At 48.2% G+C, this 23,268-nt stretch overlaps 1 protein-coding gene across 4 annotated transcripts in view; it reads left to right on the top strand.

Moving 5' to 3' along the window:
* The window catches only part of LINGO1 (leucine rich repeat and Ig domain containing 1), a 210,621-nt gene that overhangs the window by 128,803 nt on the left and 58,550 nt on the right, over positions 1-23,268 (top strand). For 3 of the 4 annotated variants that reach the window (XM_028507233.2, XM_036027590.1, XM_036027591.1), the window contains one exon: positions 15,580-15,665. The exons of the other annotated variant lie outside the window; for it this stretch is intronic. Coding sequence is in view for 2 of the 3 variants with exons in the window: in XM_036027590.1 (XP_035883483.1) it covers positions 15,580-15,665 (86 nt within the window). In the remaining variant the exon portion in view is untranslated. The remainder of the gene's footprint in view (positions 1-15,579; positions 15,666-23,268) is intronic. 4 annotated transcript variants of the gene reach the window in all.

Here is a 23,268-nt window from a genome sequence, read left to right as displayed (position 1 = left end):
CTGGGGGGTCTCCCCCAGGAGACAGGAAAGCCTGACCATGGTGGCCCCAGGACAGTGCCCACCCTTTCACAAATGACATTGTTTTGCTTCCCACCTGCTTCTCTTTCCCCTCCTCATCTTATTAGACACTAATGGAAGACACTGAGAAACCCAATCCTCTGATAATTAAATTTACTTAATGGGTATTCAAGTGGAATAATGAGAAGTTTAATGCAGTGATTAGATTTTTAAAAAATTAATTAAAATGAAAATCATGTGTCCTGCCAGCAAACCAACTTGACCCTGTGTGTGAGTAGCAGGCAGAGACAGTGGGGGGGCTTGGCTGGGTGGGTGGGTGCTGCGGGGTGGTACAGCCTTTTGCCTTGGCACTGCCATTCTCAGAAGTAAGCGCAGGTCTGATGCCCACTCAGACCAATGTCTGATTCAGCTCCCATTTCTGAGCCCTGTGAGTGCCAGGCCTGGGCTAGTAGACCCAGCATGGAGGTTTCAGAGGAGGGTGAGCAAGTGTGGCTTACATCACGGAGCACCAAGGAAGGATTTCAGGCACTGTGATAGGAGGAGGCACTTGGGTGGCATATCTCATTGCCATGTGCCTCCACCTGCATGTTTAGCCACACCTGAGTTTACCTTAGCTGATGCTGGATCAGCTGGGATAATGGAGTTGGGGCAGTGGGGCGGATAATCAAAAGACCCGAGGAAACCCACAAACCCCTTCTCCTTGGCCTGGGAATGCGTCCATGCCTGAAGTGTTTCTGAAGGTCCATTAGGGGTGCAAAGGTGCACTTCTCACCCTGAGCCACCTCTGCTGGGGTCATGTGGTGACTCAGCTATGTGGGGATCCCAGCATAGCTGTTTGGAGTAGAGCATAGGATGGGTCATGCCAGGGTAGAGGGTAGAGGGTAGGCATAGTGGGGACCCTGGAGACAGGCCCTGACACCCCAGAGGCAGAATATGTTGTTTTCAAAGCAATGGGTAAGGCTGGGGAGAGTCCTGAACCTTGGGTGGTGGGGAGCAGAAAACTTCCTTCATGGGGCCCTGACCCCAGGCCCATATTGAGCCCTGATCCTGGAGAGATGGAAGCTTGTTCCTGGTCCCATACTGAGCACTAATCCCGGTCCCACAGTGGGCCTAGCATTGTCATGGATGTGTCAGCAGAGAAACAGGTGTCCAGGTAGGAGGGGTGAATGGCTTTTTTTTTTTCATCCCCACTGCCAGCTTTGCTGCCTGTGGGCAGGATTCCTGTGCCAGGACCCACACAATGGAATGGACGTGATGAATCAGACATGGTCCCTGCCCACAGGGCTGGTGAGGGAGGTGATGAACAAACAGGCATTGACAGCCTGGCAATCAGGAGGCCCAGGAAGCTAGGAAGCTGCAGATCTGTACTTAGAGCATTCCTTGGGCAGCAGGTGGGAGGGAGGTGCTGGAGGCAGTCTGGTGAGGAGGTCGAGAGGGGGTCTCTGCTCTCTGGGAGGTGAGAGATGAGGTGGACTGCACCCATGGAAGGGTGGAGGGCCTAGGGTGAGTGATCCCCATCCCCCAAGAACTGGCTGTGACTTCCTCAGGCCACCCTCAGCTCCCGGTGAACCAGAGGACGTCTGTGGGGTTTGATGGTATGCCAGGCACTGGGCTGATAATATTACCTCACAAGAAAGGTGTTTTTCTCTATCGCACAGAAGAGAACATGGAGATTGGAGGGATTTGCCTGATGGTACTAACCGGCAGCAGCCTGGTGGGGCATGTTCCCGGGTCTTGTAGCCTCCAGGCTTGTACACTGCTGTGCCAGCCAGTGAACTTGCCCTGGATGATGGGGCTCCTCTTCTGACTCCTCCACCCCCATCTGGATGAATACAGCTTGGGCACTGAGGGGTGGAGGACTTGAACTTTGGGCAGGTCAGACTGGTATCCAGTGCTTCCGACACTAGCTGGGAGTGGAAGAGGTGAGGGGCCTTTCTGAATAACTAGGCCTAGAGAAACCCCCCACAGGGGGAAAATGAGGTCCTGAGAGGGGAAGGGACCCACTCAAGATCATGGGGTGCTTCCTGTCATTTCTCTTTAAGGTGAAGGGTCTGAAATCACATTATCTTGAATTTATACTTTAAACACTAGGCTTGTATTAGGCTTTGGGGGGACATGTGCACATAAATTCACACTACACTGAGAGATACCCTCAGGGAGCCGCCCCCTCTCCTAGAGGTGCCCCAAGATGTGCCCATCCTCCTTCCCTTGGTTCCAGGAGATGAAAATAATTGTGTCATTCAATCCTCTCAACAGTCTGGAAGGCACATTATTTTCTGCAAATGAAGGAACCAAGGTCAGGAGCCAGGCCATAGCCATGCAGATAACTGCTTAGGGGGACTGCCTGACCAGCTCAGATGGCCAGGGTCACCCTCTCCTTGCCTGCAAACAGCTTTCCTTCCAAGGGCCTCCAGCAACTTCCACTGCCCCCCAGTCCACTGCCCCCCAGTCCACTGCTGCTTCCCTACTTGCCTTATGCTCCAGCCAGAAACCAATGATTCCTCCCTCGCACTCCCCACACTTGCCCACTCCAGGCCCTACTCAAGCTGGCCCACCACCTGGGAGCTCCCTCTGCCCAGATCCTCCTCCTCCTCAATCTTTGTACATTGGCCCAAATGCCCCTTCCTTTTTTTTTTTTTCAATTACAGTTTACATTCAGTATTATCCTATATTAGTTTCAGGTGTACAGCATAGTGGTTAGAAAATCAGGTACTTTACAGAGTGGTCCCTACCACTCTGTAAATATTTCAAGTACACACCTGGCCCCATACATAGTTATCATGACATTATTGACTATATTCCCTGTGCTGTAATCTATACCCCTGTGACTATTTTGTAGCTACCAAATTGTCCTTCTTAATCCCTTCACCTTTTTCACCCAGACTCCCAACCCCCTCCCCTCTGACAACTGTCAGTCTATTCCCTGTATCTATGTATCTGTTCCTATTTTGTGTGTTTATTTTGTTATTTAGATTCCACATATAAGTGAAATCATGTGGTATTTGTCTTTCTCTGACTGGTTTATTTCACTTAGCATTAATACCTTCCAGGTCCATCCATGCTCACAAAGAGTAAAATTTCCTTCATATTTAACAGCTGAGTAGTATTTCTTGAGTACAGGTACCACAGCTTTTTTATTCACTCATCCGTTGATGGATAATTGGGTTGCTTCCATATCTTGGCTGTTGTAAATAATGCTACAGTGAACAAAAGGGTGCATATATTCTTTCAAATTAGTGTTTCAGGTTTCTTTTGGATACATTCCTAGCAGTGGAATCGCTGGGTCGTAAGGCAGTCCCATTGTTAGTTTTTCAAAGAAACTGCATACTGTTTTCCACAGTAGTTACACCAGTCTGCGTTCCCACTGACAGTCAGATGCCACTTCCTTCACGGAGACTCTGTCTGCCCTCACTCTGACCAGAAACCCGACCCTTTTCTCCTGAGCACCATCCCACAGCTCTTTGTCTGCCCCTCTCTTAGGCTCTTGTTTTCCCTGGATCTGACTTTGCAGCTGTTGGGAGGGCAGGGCTGGTCCTGGCCTCGGGCTTCCCAGCCATTTAACTCTAGGGCCTAGCACACTATAGGTGTGCAGGGGGTTGCTGGGGTTCTCACCTTGGGAGAGGATGCACCTCCATAAACTTACCCCTTTTCTCAGCAGTCCTGGGTCAGCTCAGCTGGCCCTACCCTTTCCTCCACCCCAGTTTCCTCAGGAGACCAGCCACTTCCTTTAACCCTGGCTGGGTAGAGGTGAGGACTGGCTCTGGCCCTCTGGCCCCAGTAGAGCACCCTATGCGTGCTCCCCACCTGCCCAGGTTCTAGGTGCAGGGACAAGGCAAGGCCCCACCCTTGCGTCTTACAAGCACATCTTGAAGCTTGACAAGCACAGGTATCAGAGGAGTCCAGCCCTGTGTGCTGAGCATGATGGGGGGCTGCATGGACACTCTGCCTGACTTCATTCTGCAGGTTCCCGGCTGTGTGACTTTCAGCAAGTCACATAATCTCTCCGTGCTTCAGTTTGCTCATCTGTTAAATTAGCTGATAACAAACCTTCCCAGGGTTGCTATGAGAATTGCACGTGTCAATACATAGATACACGGTATGTTCCCTGAATGCTGGCTCTCGCCATCGCTGTAGGAGGGAGTGGGAAGGCTGTGTGTAGGAGATGTTCACAGAGAGTGTCTAGAAGGTGAGGGTGCATGAGCAAGAACTTGTGGCGTGAGGCACAGAACACAGGAAAGGACATCTGGGAAGAGGGAACCAAATAGACAAAGGCCCAGAGGCAGTTTGGGGACAGGCCAGGGAGATGGGCGTGTCTAGACTTAGAGCAGGAGTGAGATGAGGGTAGGGGTGCCCACAGTGGTGGTGCACAAGGCTGTGTCCTCAGGGACCTGGGGTGCCACACTGAGGTGTCTGGACTTGGTCCTGCAGCCTGTGGGGGGCCATTGAGTGGGGTATTTTCTTTTCTTTTTACTGTAAAAGCAATATTTGCTCATGAGAAAATATTGAAACAGTATGTATAGAAGTGTGTCCCGTTAAGTAGGAAAGTTCTCTCTTTGCCCTTAAATCTCATTCTGTCAAGTTCCCACTGATGTTGGTCTGGTGTACTCCCTTCCAGAACTTTTTCTTTGCCTTTAGAAGCATATTTATTAAATCGTATTTAAAGAAAAAGAAAGAAAGAAAGAAATGGGCTCTGGTCAGGTGGCTCACATCTCGATGTGCTGAGTTTGTGGGTTTGGTTCCCCACCAGGGCATATAGAAGAATCAACCAATGAATGTATAAACAAGTGGAAAAACAGATAAATGTTTTTTCTCTCTCTCTTTCTTCTCTCTCTCTGTCTGTTTCCCCTTCCTCCTCCCTCTAAAATCAATAAATAAAAGTAAATAAATGTAAGTGTATGGTATACTTTACCCCACAACTTCCATTTCTCACTTAACGGTGCACTTGTGGACATCTGTCAGCATCACAGCGCACAGAGCTACTCTGTTTTGTTTTCATTGTTGCTTGATATTCCATTGTTTGGGTGTGGCATCATTTATGCAACTAGTCCAGCGTCGATGGATATTTAGGTTGTCTTCCATTTTTCACTTTTGCAAATAATGCTTCAGTGAATGGCCTTGTATATATATCTTGCTGACACATGTAAGCCTGTCTGTGAGAGAGATTTCTAGATGTGGGATTGCCAGGGCAAGGGTTTGTGTATTAAATTTTGGTAGGTACTGTCATATTGCTGTTCCAAAAGGCTGGGCCATTTTAGGCCCCCGCCTCACATGAAAGTGTGGTAAAGTGAACATTATCACACTTTTTAATTTTCGCCAGACCAGGAAAACATCTCACTGTGGCTTTAATCCTCACTTTCCTTCTCCCCAGCGAGGCTGAGCACCTTTTTCATGCAGGCACTGGCCACGTGTATTTCTCCTCTGTGTATCAGCTGTTTATATTCTTTGCCCATCTTTCTTTTCTTTTTGCCTTTCTTATAGTCATAAAGGAGCTTTTAGTATGTTAGGAATTTAAAAACTTTTGTCTGTTATGTGTGTTGGAAATACAGGGTCTGGCACAAATAATGCTTCTTATTGTTACAAAATCTTTTATTATAAAATCATAAGCATGTAGTTCTGTAATATAACAGTGTTACACTCAAGCACACCAGATGACATTTTAGGTGAAATGTTCAAATTAAAACTATAAATTATTACACCCATATTATTACCTTACCAACCACACTTGAGCAGGCGTTCCTTCTGATGAACCCTGTATTTTTAGTAGTCTGCCGTTTGTGTTTTTAACCTAGTTAGGCACTATAGAAACTTTAGATCTTTACTCAGTGAAATCCATCAGACGTCTCCTCTGAGCTTCTGTATTTCACATCTTGAGCCACTGGGCTTCCTGGAAGGACTTCAAGCAGAGTGGGGATGAAGTCAGATCTGTGACTGGCAATGGTCATCTGATTGCCTCTGTGCGAGGGTGGCGGGGAGGGGCCTGCCGGGGAGGGGCCTGCCGGGCAGGGGGCAGGAGGCAGCTGAGGACTTTGTGATGGGGTGGGGGTGGGGGAGAATTTGGGAGAAGGTGAGTTTGAGAAATATTTAGGAATTAGCTGCCTGTGGTGATGGGATACGAGGGTGAGAGAGGGTGAGAGTTTGGGTGTTTGGCTGGCGGACAGCATAGATGATGCCACCGCCACCCTGAGTTGGGACAGGATTAGGGAGGAAATGCATAGAGTTGCATGTGAGTGCTCACCGTGTACACATGGGTACATGCATGCACACATGTACATGCTTAGAAGTTCTGGAGATTGGCACATCTGTGTTGTGGCTTCGTGGGTGGGGGCATCTACATTTTGTGGAGTGTCTGTTCTCTGTCAAGTACTGAACCAGGCAGGACACATGCATGGGCACACACACACCCTGTAGTCTCTCCTACCACAGGTGAGGAGGGACCAGGTGCAGAGAGGTGAAGTAACTTGCTCAAGGTCACAGGACTAGTAAGTGACAGACAATGTTTTGTTGTTGTTGTTGTTGTTGTTTGTTTTGTTTTTGCCAGCTTGGATCTGACTAACCACAGACAGCATTGCCACCATTACCACTGAGGAGTCTTTCATTTCTAACCTGACCAATGCAGTTTCATTAGGGACTCTTAGGATGAGTACTGAAGCCAGACTGCCTGGGTTTGAAAGGCAGCCCATTCCTTCCTTACAAGGCAAGTTAGCCACCCAGGCGCCTCAGTTTCCTGAAAATGTAGATAATAGCAGTGCCCCCCTCCAGGGCATCAGTAGGACTTTGGTGTGTTAGTGCATGTGAAGTGCTCACCCAGTGAGGGACCAGTGTCTAATGACTGTGATGATGATGACAATGGTGCTGGCATTCAGCTTCATCTCCTTTCTGCCCCCTCTATTCTTCCTCCACCTGTCACCCCACTCCTATGCCAGCTCTGCCTCAATTCCCCACAGGGGCTTCTTCCAACGTTTGCCTTTGAATCTATGTCAGCCCCCAAACCCATAGCAGACAGTGAAGTGAAGCCCGTCAGCAGAAACCATTCAGGGGAACAATCCATGTTGCGCACCCTGTCACAGTACTGATCAGGTGTTTAATCAGGTGTTTTCCACTTGTCGGCGTGTTCATCCCATCATTGCTCAGGCCTCTGAGAGCCAGAGCATGATGCCCAAGTCAAAAACCCTCTCCTCTCTGAGTGGGGATGCTTAAGTGTGCTTTTGAGCCAGGGATCCAGCCTGACCCCAGCCTGGCTAGCTCTTTACTCTAGCCCTAAGCCAGCACTACACCCCTGACCCCAGGACGTGTAATTCTCAGCACCACTGGCTGGAAACTCACCTGTGGAAAACAAAAGTGGGAAGCTCAGCAAATCTTGGCAGCAGTTCTTTCCCACCAGCATACTTAAGCAAATCCTGCGACCATGAGGGTGGGTACAAGGTGTCCAAACTGTGTTGAAGCTCCAGGTCTCCAAGCTCCCAATGTAATTTTTTTCTTATGCCAAAAAACAAAACAAAACAAACAAAAAAAAACCCCTCTGAAATCACCAAACTCAACATATGGAGTTCTCATCATTAAAATAAACTCCCAAGTAAATAAATCATGGCAAAAAATGAAACGGTTTTTGCCTGTTTCTTTGTAGTATTTTGTTTAGTTACACAACCTTTTATTCTTAGCCAAAAGAATAGCAGAACTTACTTCACACCTTCCCAGGGAATTCTACCCAAAAGCCTTTGAGAGAGGATACTGTATGACTGCTCTTTTGGAAGTCCCCCATTCCCAGGTCCCCAGGTCCTAGCAAGCGTGGCTTGTCTTAGGGGCTTCTTTAATTTAAGCAACCCCCACAAATCCAACCCAAGTCCCCTCCCCCATTCACCTAGTACCCTTGCAGGGTGCCATGCAGTGCCACAGTTTCCTGCTACCCTCACCAAAGTTCAAAACTTAGAAATCTTGACACCAACATCCAGGCTTGTGTACAAGGAACGTCTCAAGTTTTGCCTTCACAAGTAGAAGGGTCTTTCCAATGGCCTCAAAGATGCTTCACTGTACTCATGTCGAGTTTAGGGGAGGAGTTATTCCGGAGCAGCCAAATTTACTTCTTGGAGAGAGGGAACAGATGCAGGGTGTTTATAGATACAGGAAGCTTTCCCCTTGGGTTGCCTGCACGCCTGCCAGCACCCCGTCTTGAGGGGCTGCCTCTTCTGCCTATATCCTGGATCATCCCACACTTGGGTGATCCCACTGGAGTACACAACATTCAAGGTGATAATTGCCAAAGAAAAGTGCCAATAAGTTCACAGTAGAAACCCACAATTAAGCGTGCAGCTGTGGTCATTTGTGGCCCCAAGTCCTGTCAGTTTTCCTCCATTGCCCCCACCCAAAAACTGTCTATCCAGGTCAGTTGAGTTGGGGGCCCTGGTGCCTTCCTGAGAGCTGGTCCCAGATCTGCTTCAGGGATAAAGCTCTGAAGGTGCCCTAGCCTTTGTTCTAAAGTCAAGCTCGAGCTCCTGAATGTAGGCTAAGGCCCCAACTGTTATGGAAATGTTCCCACCTGCCTCGGCTAACACCTCCCTTTTCCAGGTGGGGATTGTCTTGCTGGTGGATCCTGCTGTGGGACCTGGAACCTTCTCACATTCCTTGTGAATAGTGAAATTCTTCAGCTTGGGTATTGAGATTATTCCATTTCCTCTTGAAATCCTAATTACCATATTTTGCCATGTATAATGGGCACTTTTTTCCCCAAATTTTTGAGAGAAAAATAAGGATGTACATTATACATGGGTATAATGATTACATACCATGGGTATATTTATGGGTATAATAATCCTGTGTAAAATACACACATAGCAAAACATGGCATTTAGGGGCTCCCAAATGGAGCTTAGTTTCCATACTCTGACAGTCATCTGAGTGTGTTCTCAGACCAGATGCAGCAAGGACATATGCTCCCAAGTGACGAGTTGGGATAGCAAGGCTGTGCTGCACTGAGTTCTCTCTGAACTCTCGGTGATTTAATGTAATATCAGTTCCCTTCTTTCTTCTTTTAGCATGTGCACTCACATTACGTGTCCAGTGTGGGAGGTGGGGAGTGTGTCAGGCTGTGGTCCATACAGTCATTCAGGGGATTGGCAGAAGCATCACCATCCTTTAACTGCCCCATCTGAAACATGTGGCCTCCTTCATTTCCTGTTGCAAAGAACTAAAATGGTAGAGTCACGTACTGGCTCTTAAATGCTTTGGCTAAGCAATGACACACATCACTTTTGTTCACAGCCCATTGGCCATATGGCCTCCACTAACTATAAAGGGGCTGAAGAAATATGGGGGACACTGTGCTAGGTGGGGAGGGTGTGGAGAAAATGTGCCCAGACATTCAATGAGCAATAAAATTCTCTGTATGGGCAGTAAAACTCAGAGCAAGGGTTCAGAAAAGCCAAGGCCATGACTTCCTGTTCGTTCTCTGCAGCTGCTGGGAAAAGCTCTGAGGAAGAGTCCCTATGGGTAAGCAAGGCCGATGGATGGCCCAGGCCCCAGCACCCACCAGACTCCAGGCTTAACTAAACCTCTCCTCTCTTATCCCATTGAATGCTTTAAATTCTAACACCATCCCATAAATTGAATGTATCGGGGGAGAAAGAAGCAGGATTGAGAGTGAAGATGAATTCAGCTTTGGAGGGAGAAAATCCAAGAAGAGACATAGAAGCCACTGTGTCTTATTCCATTCATGCTGCTGTAACAAAATCCCACAGACTGGGTGGCTTAGAAACACCAGAACTTTATTTCTCACAATTCTGGAGACTGGGAGGCCAAGACCAAGGTTCCCGAAGATTTGGTGTCTAGTGAGGGCCTACTTCCTGGATTGTAGTTGGCTGTCTGTCTTTTCATGGCATCCTCACATGGAGTAAGAGGTAAACAATCTCTCAGGGGTCTTTCTCTCTTTCTTTCTTTTTTTAACAGCAAAGGTAGATTTTATTTGTGAATCTTCCCCAGAGTTCTCTCTGGACTCCAAACAACCTTTGACCTCCAGAAACAGGAACCCAAGTCTGGGGTTTGCTTTGGGACAGAGACGAGTGAAAACTCTCCACCCAACAACATGATGGTCTCCTGCCATTTGAAGCCTTTTCTCCAGGGAGGGCCTCAGGAGCCCATTCGGCAGTGGCTCATTTTGAGGAGGAGTCGAGGCAGGCAAGAGGAGAAACATCACCCTCAGCTTTTCCTGCTCTCCTCAGACTGTTTCTGGGGAACTGTGTACTTGTCAATATTGATTTTTCTAATTGTGCAATGTCTTTTGTTTATAAAACACTCTTACCTTGCAATAGCTCCCATTTACAGAAAGAAAAAAAGCTACTGACATTTCTGGGAGTTTCTGTAGTGGGACCCTGAAACTTTGCTTAGCAAAGTTACACAAAATGCAAACCATTTAGGGACATTTGGAACACACTGGTCTGCTCTGAGGTGCCCTTCTCCACTTTCTAAAACGTTTGGTTTTCGTGACCATTTAAGTTGAGGGCCTGGAGCTGGCATGGACAGAACTCAGATGGGAAAGGACTTGGCATTTAGACATGACCCAGTCTAAGAGAGAGGAGCCTTCCCACAGTCCCCAGCAACCACACACCACACATGCCGGGGTCACCTGAAGGGCCGTAGAAATTTAGGGGGCCCGTGCCTACCTCCAGAGACACTGATTTAAGTGCCCTGGGCTGTGGCCTGGGTGAAGGACTCCAGAACCTCTTGGTCTGGGAGCAGTTGGTACCTAGTGGGTGTGTAAGTTGCTGAGGAGACTGTGCCAGGGTGGGCCCAGGGATGGGCACATTTTAAAAGTGCCCAAGTGATTCTAGCATGAAGCCAGATGTTAAAATGTGCCTGCCAATGAGAAGTTCTCTGGGCCTTTCCTTCCCAGGGAGTCCACCGTTCACAGGAAGCTCCTGGAGGACACACTTCCACCATTGTCTCATCCCAGATGGTGAACGACAGGCGTAGGGAAGCTATGCTGGCACATGTGGAGAACCCCCACTCCGACCCCAGGGTGAGGCTGCCCAGTCGTGCTCTGGCCCTGACCCTTGCTGTGCCTTCTCTCTGTGCTCCTAGAACCTTGGCCATTTTTTTCTCAAGTGTTGTGAGTGTGGCTGCCAAGACGGCAGTTCAGGTCAATCAAAAACAGAAAAAACATGCTATGAATGGAAATGGCTCCCTCACAGTTTTTGAGCAGAGGAGTCTTCCTGGGGAGCATAAACCCTTGTCCTGTAAAATATAATAGTTCCAGGAGGAATATTCCAACCTGGTAAGGGAAAGGGCAGGATCTAATGTTCCAAATGAAAATTTCATTTCCCACTTCAATAGAGCAAGAGCAAAATCAGGATAAGGAATAAACACAGATTTTCCTTGCAGATAAGAAGCTTATTCCAGGATTCAGCCTGTTCAGAATGGCAAGTGTTAAGACAAAACAAGGCACCAGTGGCTCCAGTGGGTCTTTGGGTAGCATCACTCTGATAAGGGGAATGGTATAGGGACCTCCTGCTCACTGTGGGTCCTGGCCTTGACTTTCATGGACCTATTGATCCACTTGAGAAAGCTAGTAACTTGTGGTGTAGATCCTGAACTTCCTTTCTGTGTACATCTTTCTCTCCAACCGACGATACCAATGACAAAGTAGTGTCCTTGAACCAGGTGACATGAGGACCCCTCCTGTCCCCTTGACAGGCATCCTTGGGCTTCGAGTTGTAGCCTGCACAGAACATGTTTTGGGTGATGGTGAATTTGGTGGACAGTTTGCATGTGTTCCTGTCCACATAGGGCACCTCCAACATCTTGAAGGTGGTGGTCGAGTGGTCCTTCTTGTGGGTACACCCAAAGTGACTCACGGTGCCCAATTTCTACATCATGAGTGTTGACTCGGCCCAGCCCTTCTTGGGCAGGCAAGCAGGGGCCACGTTCATGTGGAATGTGATAGGCATCTTCAGCTCGAGGATGCAATGTCACAGTCATAGTTCTCCTTGTCAAACATGTTGTGCTTTATAATCACCCCTACCTTGTGCACCATCTCATTGCCATCTTCCTCTTCTGTGTTCTGATCATATTTTGTGGCTTGCATTGAGGAGGACAGACATGACAAAATAATCCCACAGACAAAAATATGAGAGGCAGAGGGACTTGGTGCTCAGATTCTTGAGATGGGGCTCTGAAAGCCTGCAGAGGAAAGGTCATGGAGAAGAGGCCCACCATGCTAGGCATGGACACCAGGATCAGGGAGGACCGTGAGGGAGAAGCACTGGGCTGGCTCAGGGAAGGCCATCTCTGCCTCTTCCTAGACCTCCCAAGCCTCCTCATTTTCCTCCTATTCCTCACTCTTCATCTTAATCTTCACCTTCCTCCTCCTTGTCCTCCTCCTTCTCATTTACCTCTCTGTCTTCTTCTTCCTCCCCCCTTCTTCCTCTCCCTCCTTCTCCCCCTTCTCGTGGGGGGTCTCTTTTATAAAATCACTAATCCCATTCATGAGCACTCTACCCTCATGACCTAATCACCTCCCAAAGCCCTGCCTCCATGTGCCATTGCACTGGTGATTAGATTTCAATATATGAATGGGGAGGATAGACACGACATTCAGTCTGTGGCATGCTCAAGCCCTGTGGATAGGCTCAAGCACGGGACAGCACTCTTGCTGGGAGAGAAAGAGCTATAAGTTGTTGGCTTTCTTCCATGCTTTTATTCCTTGGCAAATGTGGCTGCTGTGGGCTATGTAATATACTGATTACAACTGCAGAGTCTGACTGCAGAACACCTGGGATTGAAGCTTGGCTTGGCTTACTAGTTATGTGACCTTGAGCTAGTTACTTCTTTCTGCCTTGGTGTTTTCCTCTTAAAAATGGGGATATTGATTGCATCTGTCCCTTAGGATAGTTGTGAAGATTGAGTGGATATTTGTAAAGTGCTCAGAACAATGTTGGGAACATAAGGGCTCTATGAATATTGGCTGTCATCACTGTCACTGTGTCATCATCATCACCATCCAGATATTGTTCTAGGTGTTGGGGAGTGGAGTAAAGGTCCCTATTTCAGATAGTGATGGTACTGAAACAAAAAAATAAGGCCCATGAAAAATCATTAATCATAATTAGTCAATAGGGAAGTTCAAGTTAATATCACAGTGAGATACCACTGCACAGCTAGCACAATATGCTGACTTTTACAGAAGGGACAGCACTGAGTGCTGGTGAGGGCGCAGTGCACACGGGACCCTCATCTGCTACTGCTACTGGTGGGAACATAAAATGGTAGAGCCACTTTGGAAAGCAGTTTCCAAACTGCTTTCTTATAAAGCAGTTTCTTATAAAGTTAAAAATATGCTTTCCATGTAACCCAGCAATCCTACTTAGGTACCCAAGAGAAATAATGACTTATGTTCACACAAAAACCTGTGGGCAAATATTTATGGCAGCTTTATTCATAACCACCAAAAGCTGGAAACAAACCAGATGTCCTTCAGCTGCTGAATGGATAAACAATTGAATACCACTCAGCAATAAAAAAGAGTGAAATTATGATACAAGAAACAACACAAGTAAATCTCAAATGCATAATATCTAAGTGAACAAAGCCAGACAAAAAGCTACATATAGATGATTCCATTTATATCACCTTCTGGAAAAGGCAAAACTATAGGAAAGAAAACAGATCAGTGGTTAGATTGTTAGGGCCTGGGGGTGGGGGACCTGACTACAAAAGGAGAGCGCATGGAGATTTTTAGGGTGATAGAATTGTTCTGTATCTTGGTTGTGGTAGTGGTTACATGACAGTGTGCAGCTGTCAAAACTCATAGAGCTGTGCACTAAAAGGGTAGATTTTACTGTAGGTGAATTATGCCTCAATTAACCTGACTGGGGGGGAAAAGCTCACTGTGGGATTAGTGAGACAGGGAAACCAAATGATGAATCAGTCAGTCAGGATGTGTGACACGGGTAAGGAGGGGCTCCCGTACACAGTAATCAGGGAGGGCTTTCTGAGGAGGTGCCTTGAGCTGAAACTGGATGAGGAAGAGCCAGGCCTAGGAGGATCCAGAGGGTGGTATGTCGGGCAGAGAGCAACAAGGTGGCCCATGAGGCCTAGAGCTGGGTAGGGGAAGAAGAGAGGGCAGGAGACAGGGCAAGGGCTTCGATTCTTCTCTGAAGAAAACCCTGAAGCACTGATGTGGGTAAAACGCCCCAGGGAGGAGTGGGGAGGGGAGGACAGGAAGCAGCAGCTTGTGACCATGTGTAGGAGTGATGGAGGGGTGTGATGACCCAAGAAGAAGGTGGGTCAGGGAGCTCCAGCAGGCTGCGGTGGGAGGACTGGCACAGGCAGGTGGGACCTTGCTGTTTGGACCTTTCGGAGAGTATTGCAGGTGGTGGCAGGGTGGGGGCCAGAAACCAGACGTTCTGGGTTGAGGATATGTAAGTGAAGCTTACAGGGGACAGACTTGGTGGGAAACAATGGGAATCTCAGAGAGAATGGAGTGGAGCTACTCATTTGTGTGTGTGTGTGTGTGTGTGTGTGTGTGTGTGTGTTATGTGTACATATGTGTATGGGGATATGTCCAGAAATTATCTAGTTATGTGCTATGGAAAATAGAGGCATTTATTGAAGAAGATACAAGAACATTGTACATAGGACAGTGATGCCTCAGTCTCCTTCAAAGTAGGCACCTTGGGACCTCACATTGTTCTTTCAATCACCATCAGCTGCCCCATCGTATTTTCCTGAATCTCATCAACAGTCTGAAATCTCTTTCCTTTCGAAAGTGATTTTAGTTTTGGGAAAAGCCAGAAGTCACAGGGCACCAAATCTGGGCTGTAGGGAGACTGAGTCACCTGGGTGATTTCACGTTTCACCAAAAAACTCTGCACGAGACATGATGCATGAGTGGGTGCATTGTGGTGATGAGGCTGCCAATCACCAGTTGTCCATAGCTGTGGATTTCTGAATCATCTAAATAGTTTCTGCAGAGGAATGTTCAAACTTAACACAAAATTTGATGCATATCTGTTGCTCTACTTGCTCAGTCATTTTGAATGCGATGGCCACACAGTACACATGCTCACTCCATGGCATCTGCCACCCCCACTGACTAGTACAGTGAAGTCCTCATTGTTCACACATGCACATTCCAGTCCACTCTCCTTGGCTGCCAGGTTACATCAGTGTTGTGCAAACTGTTCTTTGTATATTATTGATGGCTGGACTTTTTCTGGACAGACCTCGTATATTTGTGTCTGCATGTGTGCATGTGTGCACATGCATACATGAGTGTACATGTTGTGAACACACTTGCAGAATGGGATTGACTGGTGCGGGACAGTATGAGATGGTGAGAAGTGGGGGCTTGGACAAGACCTTGAATGCCAGGCCAGAGAGGCCACTCAAGGGGGCTGGAGGCCAGCAGGGAGACTGATGGCATGAGGCTCATCCCCATGGTGGGAGGCAGCATGGGGCCCACTGGGCTGGGGGACCAGGATCTGTCTTAGGAACCTCGTGCTGGGTGAGCCCACTTGGAGTAACAGAAGCCTCATCTTTACCCACATTAATTTTTCTTCTCCTCCCCTACAGTGCATGCTAGGACCACGACGGACAGGCCGCCGCTCCCTCAGCCCCCAGAGGCTGGTCTGTTTGCCTCCTGGCACCATCTGACTCAGGTATGGGGAGAGTGAGGTGGGCTCACTGGTCTCATGTCTCTGACCCAGGTGGGAGGGCTCTGGGAGCAAGGATGGAATGAGTCCTTACTGAGGGGTGTGGTGAGAGGAGCACAGCAGGGTCTTCTGGAAGGGAATTCCCAGACCTCTGAGAACGTGGGCCACCCCAGCAGCTACGCATCCTCACCAGGCCACCTCCCGGGTAGTGATAGGTTGGCCGTAGAATACATAATCCCACCAGCACCTGTTCGCTCTCACATGTTCACTATCTGTGGTTTGTTTAGGACTTGCATGCACACCTGTTAAGTACTTTGGCTGAGAGGTTTTGCTTCTGTGGGGCTCCCCTTTTGGTTGCTCTGGCTTTTTTCTGCCAGAGTCACTGTACTCATCTTGTGTGCATGCTTCCATAAGTGACGGCTCTGACTCTGGAAGGTCCTGTTCTCTGTGGGACTCCCCCAGGGCAGAGGTGCTCCTTTCAACATCAGGAATGACCCAGCTCACCTTTCCACTTGGTGTTTCTCTGCTGCTCCTGGACACCTCAGGTGACACTTTCTGCTTGTGGCCAAGTATCCCAGGGGCTGGGATGGGTTGTGGGCTAGGTTTGCCAGAAAAAATACAGAAAGTCCAGTTAAACTGGAACTTCAGACAGATAACAAATTTCTTTTCAGCATAAGTATATCCCAAAATCTGCACGGAACATACAATTTTATTTGCTAAATCTGACAACCCTAGTGGGGGCTAATGCCCTAGTCTCCCTCCTCTGGCCAATCCTCCCTGCTGGACTCACCTTGGCCTCTCAGATCAGTGGCCTCCAGTGCCTGTGACAGGTGTCTGAGAGCCGAGAGCGGCCAGGCTTGCTCAGGCCAACATGGGCACCATTGCCAGATCTCTCAGGCCCCACAAGCCATTCCTGCTGGAGGCTGGGGCAGAAGCTGTGGCCGTTGAGAGGGATCTCAGGGCCCTGTATTCCCCTCTGGCTCTCTCAGCAGAGTCCTGGCTTAGCGGGTCACGGGTCAGGGTTGGCTGGGCCCTTGTGCCTGTAAACAGAGTTGTCAGACAGGCTTAGAACTGTGAAAGGACCCAGGAACAGAAAATTGTTTTATGAGCTTGGAACCCAGAGTGCTTGAGGGTGTGGTACGAAGGCAGAGATGGAGGTGACAGGGATGAGGCAGGGTCCAGTTGTAGAGGGTTTGGAGTGCCCTGTTTCTGCGTCCTCAATGTAGGAGAGACGTGGGAAGTGTTTGTTTGTTTTTTTTTTTTTGGTAAAGGTGAGTTATTTTTCTGACTATTAAGGTAATATTTTCTTTATATGTTACCTATCTACCTAACAATCCAGAAGTATTTCAAGCATACAGTTCAGTCTCTTCCCATAATTTCTTCCTCTTCAGGGCTAAACATTTCCAGACTTTTTTCTATGTACTTATAAACATATTTTTAAAGGACAAACATGGGCTTGTGCTAGTTATACTGCTCTATCACTTGATTTTTTAACTTTCAAATATTGTGTAGCTCATTCCAGAGTTCTTCAGTCTCCTTTTACACCCATTGATTAGATGCTCTTTAAATTATGTATCAATTATTAGTGCTGATGGTGGCTGTTTAGATGGTTTCCAAATAGCCAGTGTTTGGTTATTTATACAAACCACTCAGGGAATCTCCCAGTTCGTACAGCTGTGTGCACTCGTGTTCTGGGTCCTTCAGGAGTGTTTCTGCTAGAGGACTGCCTGGGTCAGAGGGCACCCACATTTCAAGATTTAATCTGTATGCCAGATCGACCTCCAGAAGGCTGTGCTGACTTACCATGCACACAAGGGACCTGAATCCCTGCCAATCTGATAGTTAAAACTGACTTTATTTTCCATTTCTTTGACCATTAGTGAAGTTGAGGATATTTGAGTGTGCTTGTTGACCACTTCATTTGTGAATTGCCAGTTCATGCCATGTCTTCACCTTTTTTTTCTATTCATCTGTCCATTTATTCAGTAAGCATTTGTTGAGCACATTCTCTAGACTGGGCACTATTTTGGGTAGGGACCTAACAGTGAACAAAGTTGACAAATACCTGCTCCATGGAACTTACATTGTAGTGGAAGACAGCCAGCCAAGGAAAAACAGGTAAGTGAAATATAGTGTGTATATATGTGTTAAATACTAAGAAGAAGAAGAAAATAAAGCAGGGGAGGGATTAGGAATACTGGGCTATTTGGATATGGTAGTCAGCAAGGCCTTACTGGGAAATGGCATTGAAATTAAGACCGTAGGAAGTGAGAGAATGAATCATGTGGATGTCTAGGACCCTGAGTCAGGAGCAGGCCTGATCTGTCCAGGGCTCAGAGATAAGGCCAGTGTGGTTAGAACGGGGTGACTGGGGAGAGAATGGGAGGTATGGCTAGGGGAGGACCAAGAGTCAGGTGTGCAAGGCCTGTGGGTCACCGTAAGGACCTGGTATTTCTTTAGGATGAAGCAGGGTGCCACAGAAGGTTCTGATTAGTGACATGACATGACCTGAATTTCATGTTAACCGGTTCATTCTGGCTGCTGTGAAAGAGGCCAGAGTGGAAGAAGGGAAATCAGTCAGTAGGCTGTTGCAGTGATCCAGGGAGGGGATGGTGGGGGCTTGGAAGAGGGGGCCTTAATGGAAGTGGGGGTCTTAATGGAAGTGGGGAGATACAGATGCATGTTCATGCTAGAGCCAATAGGTTTAGCTGACAGATTGGATGAGGTGGTGTATGTGAGAGAGAGGAGCCAAAGATTGCTGTCATAGTCATCCTGGGCTGCCCAGCCAAATGCCATAGGCCAGTTGGCTTAAAGAGAATACTTTTATTTCTTATACTTCTAGAGACTGGGAAGTCCCAGATCAAGGTGCTGGCAGACTCAGTTCTTGGTGAGGACCCTGCTCTTCACTTGCTTGTGCTCATAAGATCTCTTCTCTGTTCGCAAAAGGAAAGAGAGCTCTGGTATCTTTCCTTCTTCTTACAAGGGCACTCATCCCATCCTGAGGGACCCACCTTTGAGATCTCACCTAACCCTAATTACCTCCCAAAGGCCCCATCTCTAAATACCATCATGTTGTTACAGAACACAACAAGGGGGGCCTGGGATGATATACTATTATTGAAAGAAGGCCCCGGGTCGTTATGTCCGCCTTCAGAGGAAAGACGTCTCTCAATGCCAGAGATTTGTGAAAAGGAAAGGAAATGTTTATTTAATGCTATACAAACTTAAAGTAGTGACCTATTGTCTTTACCAAAATCCCAAAGTCCCTTAAAACACCCACAAACAGACACAGTCCTTCCTTCTTTCCCCCTTTGCCCAGTCCAGAGTACCGTATCTCAGGAAAGGAAATAGAAGTCCATGGCTCAGGCAGTCCTCTGGTTCTTCCCAGTTAGTCCTCCATCTCGACTGGGAGACCTCCCTGGGTTCCCGGCACCCTCCGCTGAGTCACCAGGATCTCTGCTAAAACCAGGTGGTGGTTCCCCCTTCTAAAGCTGCGGGGGGGGGGGGTCCCCACTCTGTCAAGGCCGCGTGGTTCTCCCTCTCTCAGAGCTGCGGGAGTCTTCACTCTGCTAAAGCTGTGTGGCTCTCTCTCCAATGGCTGTGATCCTCTCTGCACCTCCACGGCCACATGGTTCTGTCCTCTCAGGGCTGCACATGGCTCTTCTTCCTAAAGCAGCATGGTTCTCTCCCCTCAATGGCCACCAAATCTGGGTTTTAAATCCCCGAGGCCAATCTTCCTCTGCAACCCCATTTCCGACTCCTCCCACACTCGGCTTCACATGCCGGAACTCGTATCCTTCCAGCTTTACTGGGCTGCCATCATGAGTCTGGGCAGGTGTGGCCCCATATCCTGGAGCCAATCCTCTCTGAGCTCCCACGCAGGTGCTGTAACTCAGGGGACCCCCCCCCCCCCAGTTACATCTGGGTGGGGAAGTTACTTCCATTCCCCTGGCTTAGAGCTGATCACAGCTACTTAACATATCTATGCAACCAGTCAAAGGTTATAGATATGCCAAACAACCACGCCAGAGCTTAGCTGCAAGGCTGTTGCTATGCTAAACAGCTCTCAATGGCCCTGCTCCATTTGTCCCTTCCCCCAACCCACACCCTGGGGTGGGGGATGGAGACATCTTAAAATCTGGACACCTTAAGTTCTGGACGACATTTCAAATGCCCATTTGGGGTCCCCCCTCTTGGCTGCACCCTGTAACAATGTTACAATAAGGACTTCAACATATGAATTTGGGCCACAAACATTCAGTCCATAACAATGATTCTAGTGATCGCGACCCAAGCGGCTACAAGGGTGGGGCTGCCAACAACAGAGATGAAGCAGAGAACAGGGACTAGTGGGTTTGGAGTAGAGGAGCTCCACTGTGGGCAGGACTGGCTACATAATGTGAGGGACCCCGAGCAAAATGAAAATGGGTGGCTGATGCGTGGGTCATCGGCCAGCAGTGATCACGGAACGCTGCGGATGGCTCATCAAAACTGGAGAAAAACATACACAGAGACAACCAGGTCCTGTGGGGGAATAGGAACAGCAGGGCCACTCCTCATGTGGGGAGTGCCTTGGCCACTCTCTCTCCTGGAGGGCGCCACTTGGCCACCCTCCCTGGTGCACAGAGCTCGCCCGCTCCCCCTCTGGAGAGGCTTTTTATTGGTTTCGTTTGTGTAAGAATTCAGGTAAAAGCTCATTACTCATTGCTAGGAAGTAAGGATCAAACAATAGATAACAAGGAAGTCTGAGGGCCTATTTTGAGTCAGGGTCAAAGAGCTGTAAGACTTTAAGGAACAAACTAACTTCCTCCTTGGACCCTTCTCATTCAACTGAGAGCATTCTAAACAAAGAAGGTTTCACAGGAATTTACATGTTTTTTCTTAGGCCTGATCACCTGGGGAACCCACCCTTTTCAGCACAGAGCTGCACCACCCTGTCATTGTTTCAGGCTTAGGTGGAGCAAGGGAACTAAGGCAACCAAGAGATAAGGAGATTTTCTCCCAGACAATGAGGACTCAGGCTGTGTCAAAGCCGAGGAGCGAGGGTCCATCATCCCCTTTTGCTGTAGCCCCCAAAGTCCTCCTTTTGGGGGCCTCCCACGTGATCATGCCTGTCTTAGATCGTTCCCCCCTTGGGGAATCTTACCTGTCTTTGGCTAACCGACCAAGCTTTGGGGTTCAGTTATGAATGAAGCAGCAGAAGCAGTGCTCCTGCCAGGGAGATAAGCTTTTGTCTCCTTGCTGGCTTACGGTCCAAGGCCACTCCCTCAGCCTTAGCCTAGGCGGGGGTTACAGCTTCTGATACCAGGCAGGGCGGTTCCCAACAGGTGGCTCTTTGTTTAAAAAAATATTAAGAACTCCCAAGTGGTGACAGTGGAACACTAACCCAAGCTTAAGGCCCTCCCGACAGTGGGGTCCAGTGTGGCTGCCCAGATGGCACATTGGTGAGCAGGCTCTGGCTGTGGGCTCTAACAGTGGGGTGTCAGCAGACATCCATGTGCAAATGTAGAGGTGACAGTGCGATAAATGTCTGGAGTTTAGGGCATAGGTTTGGCTAGAGATACAAATTAGGGGTCATCAGTATAAAGATAGTATCTAAAACTGTGAGAATGGATGAGCATCAAGATAGTGAGAATAATAGAAAAGAAAAGAAGGACTAAAGACCCAGCCCTGGGGCCTCCTTTGTCTAGAAGTTGGGGAGCTGAGGAAGAACCAAAAGGGGGACTTGAGGAAAAGCAGCCAGTGAGGTGGAGGAGAACCAGGCAAGTGTGGTGTCTTGGAAGCCAAAGGCAAGATGTGTTTCAAGTGTGAGGTTAAGTAGGATGTAGACTGAGCATTGTTCCTGCATTAGCCCTGGGGAGGTCACCTGTGACCTTGGTTTTAGTGGGGAGGGGTGGTGTGTGTGTGAAATGCATTTTATTGACTTGTAAGAACAAATTGATTTCTAAGAGGATAAGGGCTTTACCCCCTTATCTGTCATATGTTGTAATTTTTTTCACAGTTTTATGAGTTTTTTTGTCATTTAAGTTTATGGTGTTTTTTTTTTAACCCCTTAAAAGTTTAAAATTAGCCCCGGCTATCGTAGCTCAGTGGATTGAGCGTGGGCTGCGAATCAAAGTGTCGCAGGTTCGATTCCCAGCAAGGGTACATGCTTGGGTTGCAGGCCATAACCCCCAGCAACCGCACATTGATGTTTCTCTCTCTCTCTCTCTGTACCCCTCCCTTCCCTCTCTAAAAGTGAGTAAATAAAAATCTTTAAAAAAAAGTTTAAAATTATCCTGTGATCAAGTCTGTCACTCTTTTCCACTGCAAAGTTTTGAAAATGTTGTCTTACATTGTTTTCTAGTTGTTTATGATTTTAAAAAATCTTTACATCTCTCTGCATTCAGAATGCTTTTATGTGTGTGGGTTGAGGAAGGGATCTGAGTGTTTTTCCCAAATGACCAGCTGTTTTGACACTGTTTATTGAGGAAGCCATTCCTTCCTTGCTGTTCAGACTCTCCGTTCCCTTTGTCTGCTCAGTGTTCCCATAGTCTCCTATTTGTCCAGGCTTTGGCCAATGACTCCATTGACCTTTGCTTGGGAAGAGATTTAGGGAGTGGAGAGATAGACACACTTGGTGATTGATTGGGGGTGAGGAGGTGGGCGGTGGGAAGCTGACACACTTACCTTCCATGAGGGGTAGGCAAGGGGACGTTAGGAACCTTCGGACTTCTTGAGTACTGAGGGCTTTGTCATAATTCTGCAAGGTTGGTATTCTGTATACCATTTGCATAGGAGGAAACTGAGGTTCAGAGAGGTTTTGTTACATGTCTAATGGTATCAGCTCTTAGGAGGTGGAGCTGAGACTGGAAGGCCTCTCTCTGGGCTCCAGCGTCTTATTTCTGTGGAAGGTGGGTGGTGGGGGGCGGGCTCCAGGCACCAAGTGCCCCCAAAGTCTACTGTGCCATTTGGCTGAGTCTTAAAGATTTTCCCATTTCCAAGAACAGCCTGTTAAAACCAAAATGCTGTTGGTCGTGAATCATACTTTAAGTTTACAGCTAACTTCTTAATTATCAGTTAACACCTCTTTGGGATTAGCTGACAACCAGCTGAGGACACTGAAGGGGGACTTTCGTGATGTGTATCTGCCTTGGAAAAGGCCAGGAGGGTAGAGGGGTGGAAGGGGAGGGGACAAGTTTCCAGCAATTCACAGCTTTTTTCCAGGACACTTGAGAAGGAGAGGGAGGTGGAGCTGGACCCCTGTGGGAGGCAGAGGGGATGTGGAACAGGGGAAGGACAGTGGCAGCTTCTCTGTAGAAACCTGTGGTGGGGCCCATAGACACCGCTGTGTCCTGATGCCGGACGAGGCTTATCACATTCTCAGTCTTGGTCTTGAGATCAGAAATCAGCTACCCATGAGCCACTGTGGGACGGACAGCTGCCTGCAGTCACCCAGTGTTGCGACCTGTCTCTGATAGCCACGGACTGGATCTGTCACCAGCTCTGAGGAGTAGTAGGAGGAGAGGCTGAGTTCTCTGGAACCTTCTTTAGTTCTTAGAGGGTACACCATGGGCTGGTGTACCCTTCCAGGGCTGGTTTCAGTGTGTGAGCAGGGTCGGGGCTCAGC

Source organism: Phyllostomus discolor, chromosome 1, assembly GCF_004126475.2.
Source record: "Phyllostomus discolor isolate MPI-MPIP mPhyDis1 chromosome 1, mPhyDis1.pri.v3, whole genome shotgun sequence".
Taxonomy (NCBI): Eukaryota; Metazoa; Chordata; class Mammalia; order Chiroptera; family Phyllostomidae; genus Phyllostomus; species Phyllostomus discolor.
This window is presented reverse-complemented; position numbering and strand designations above follow the sequence as displayed.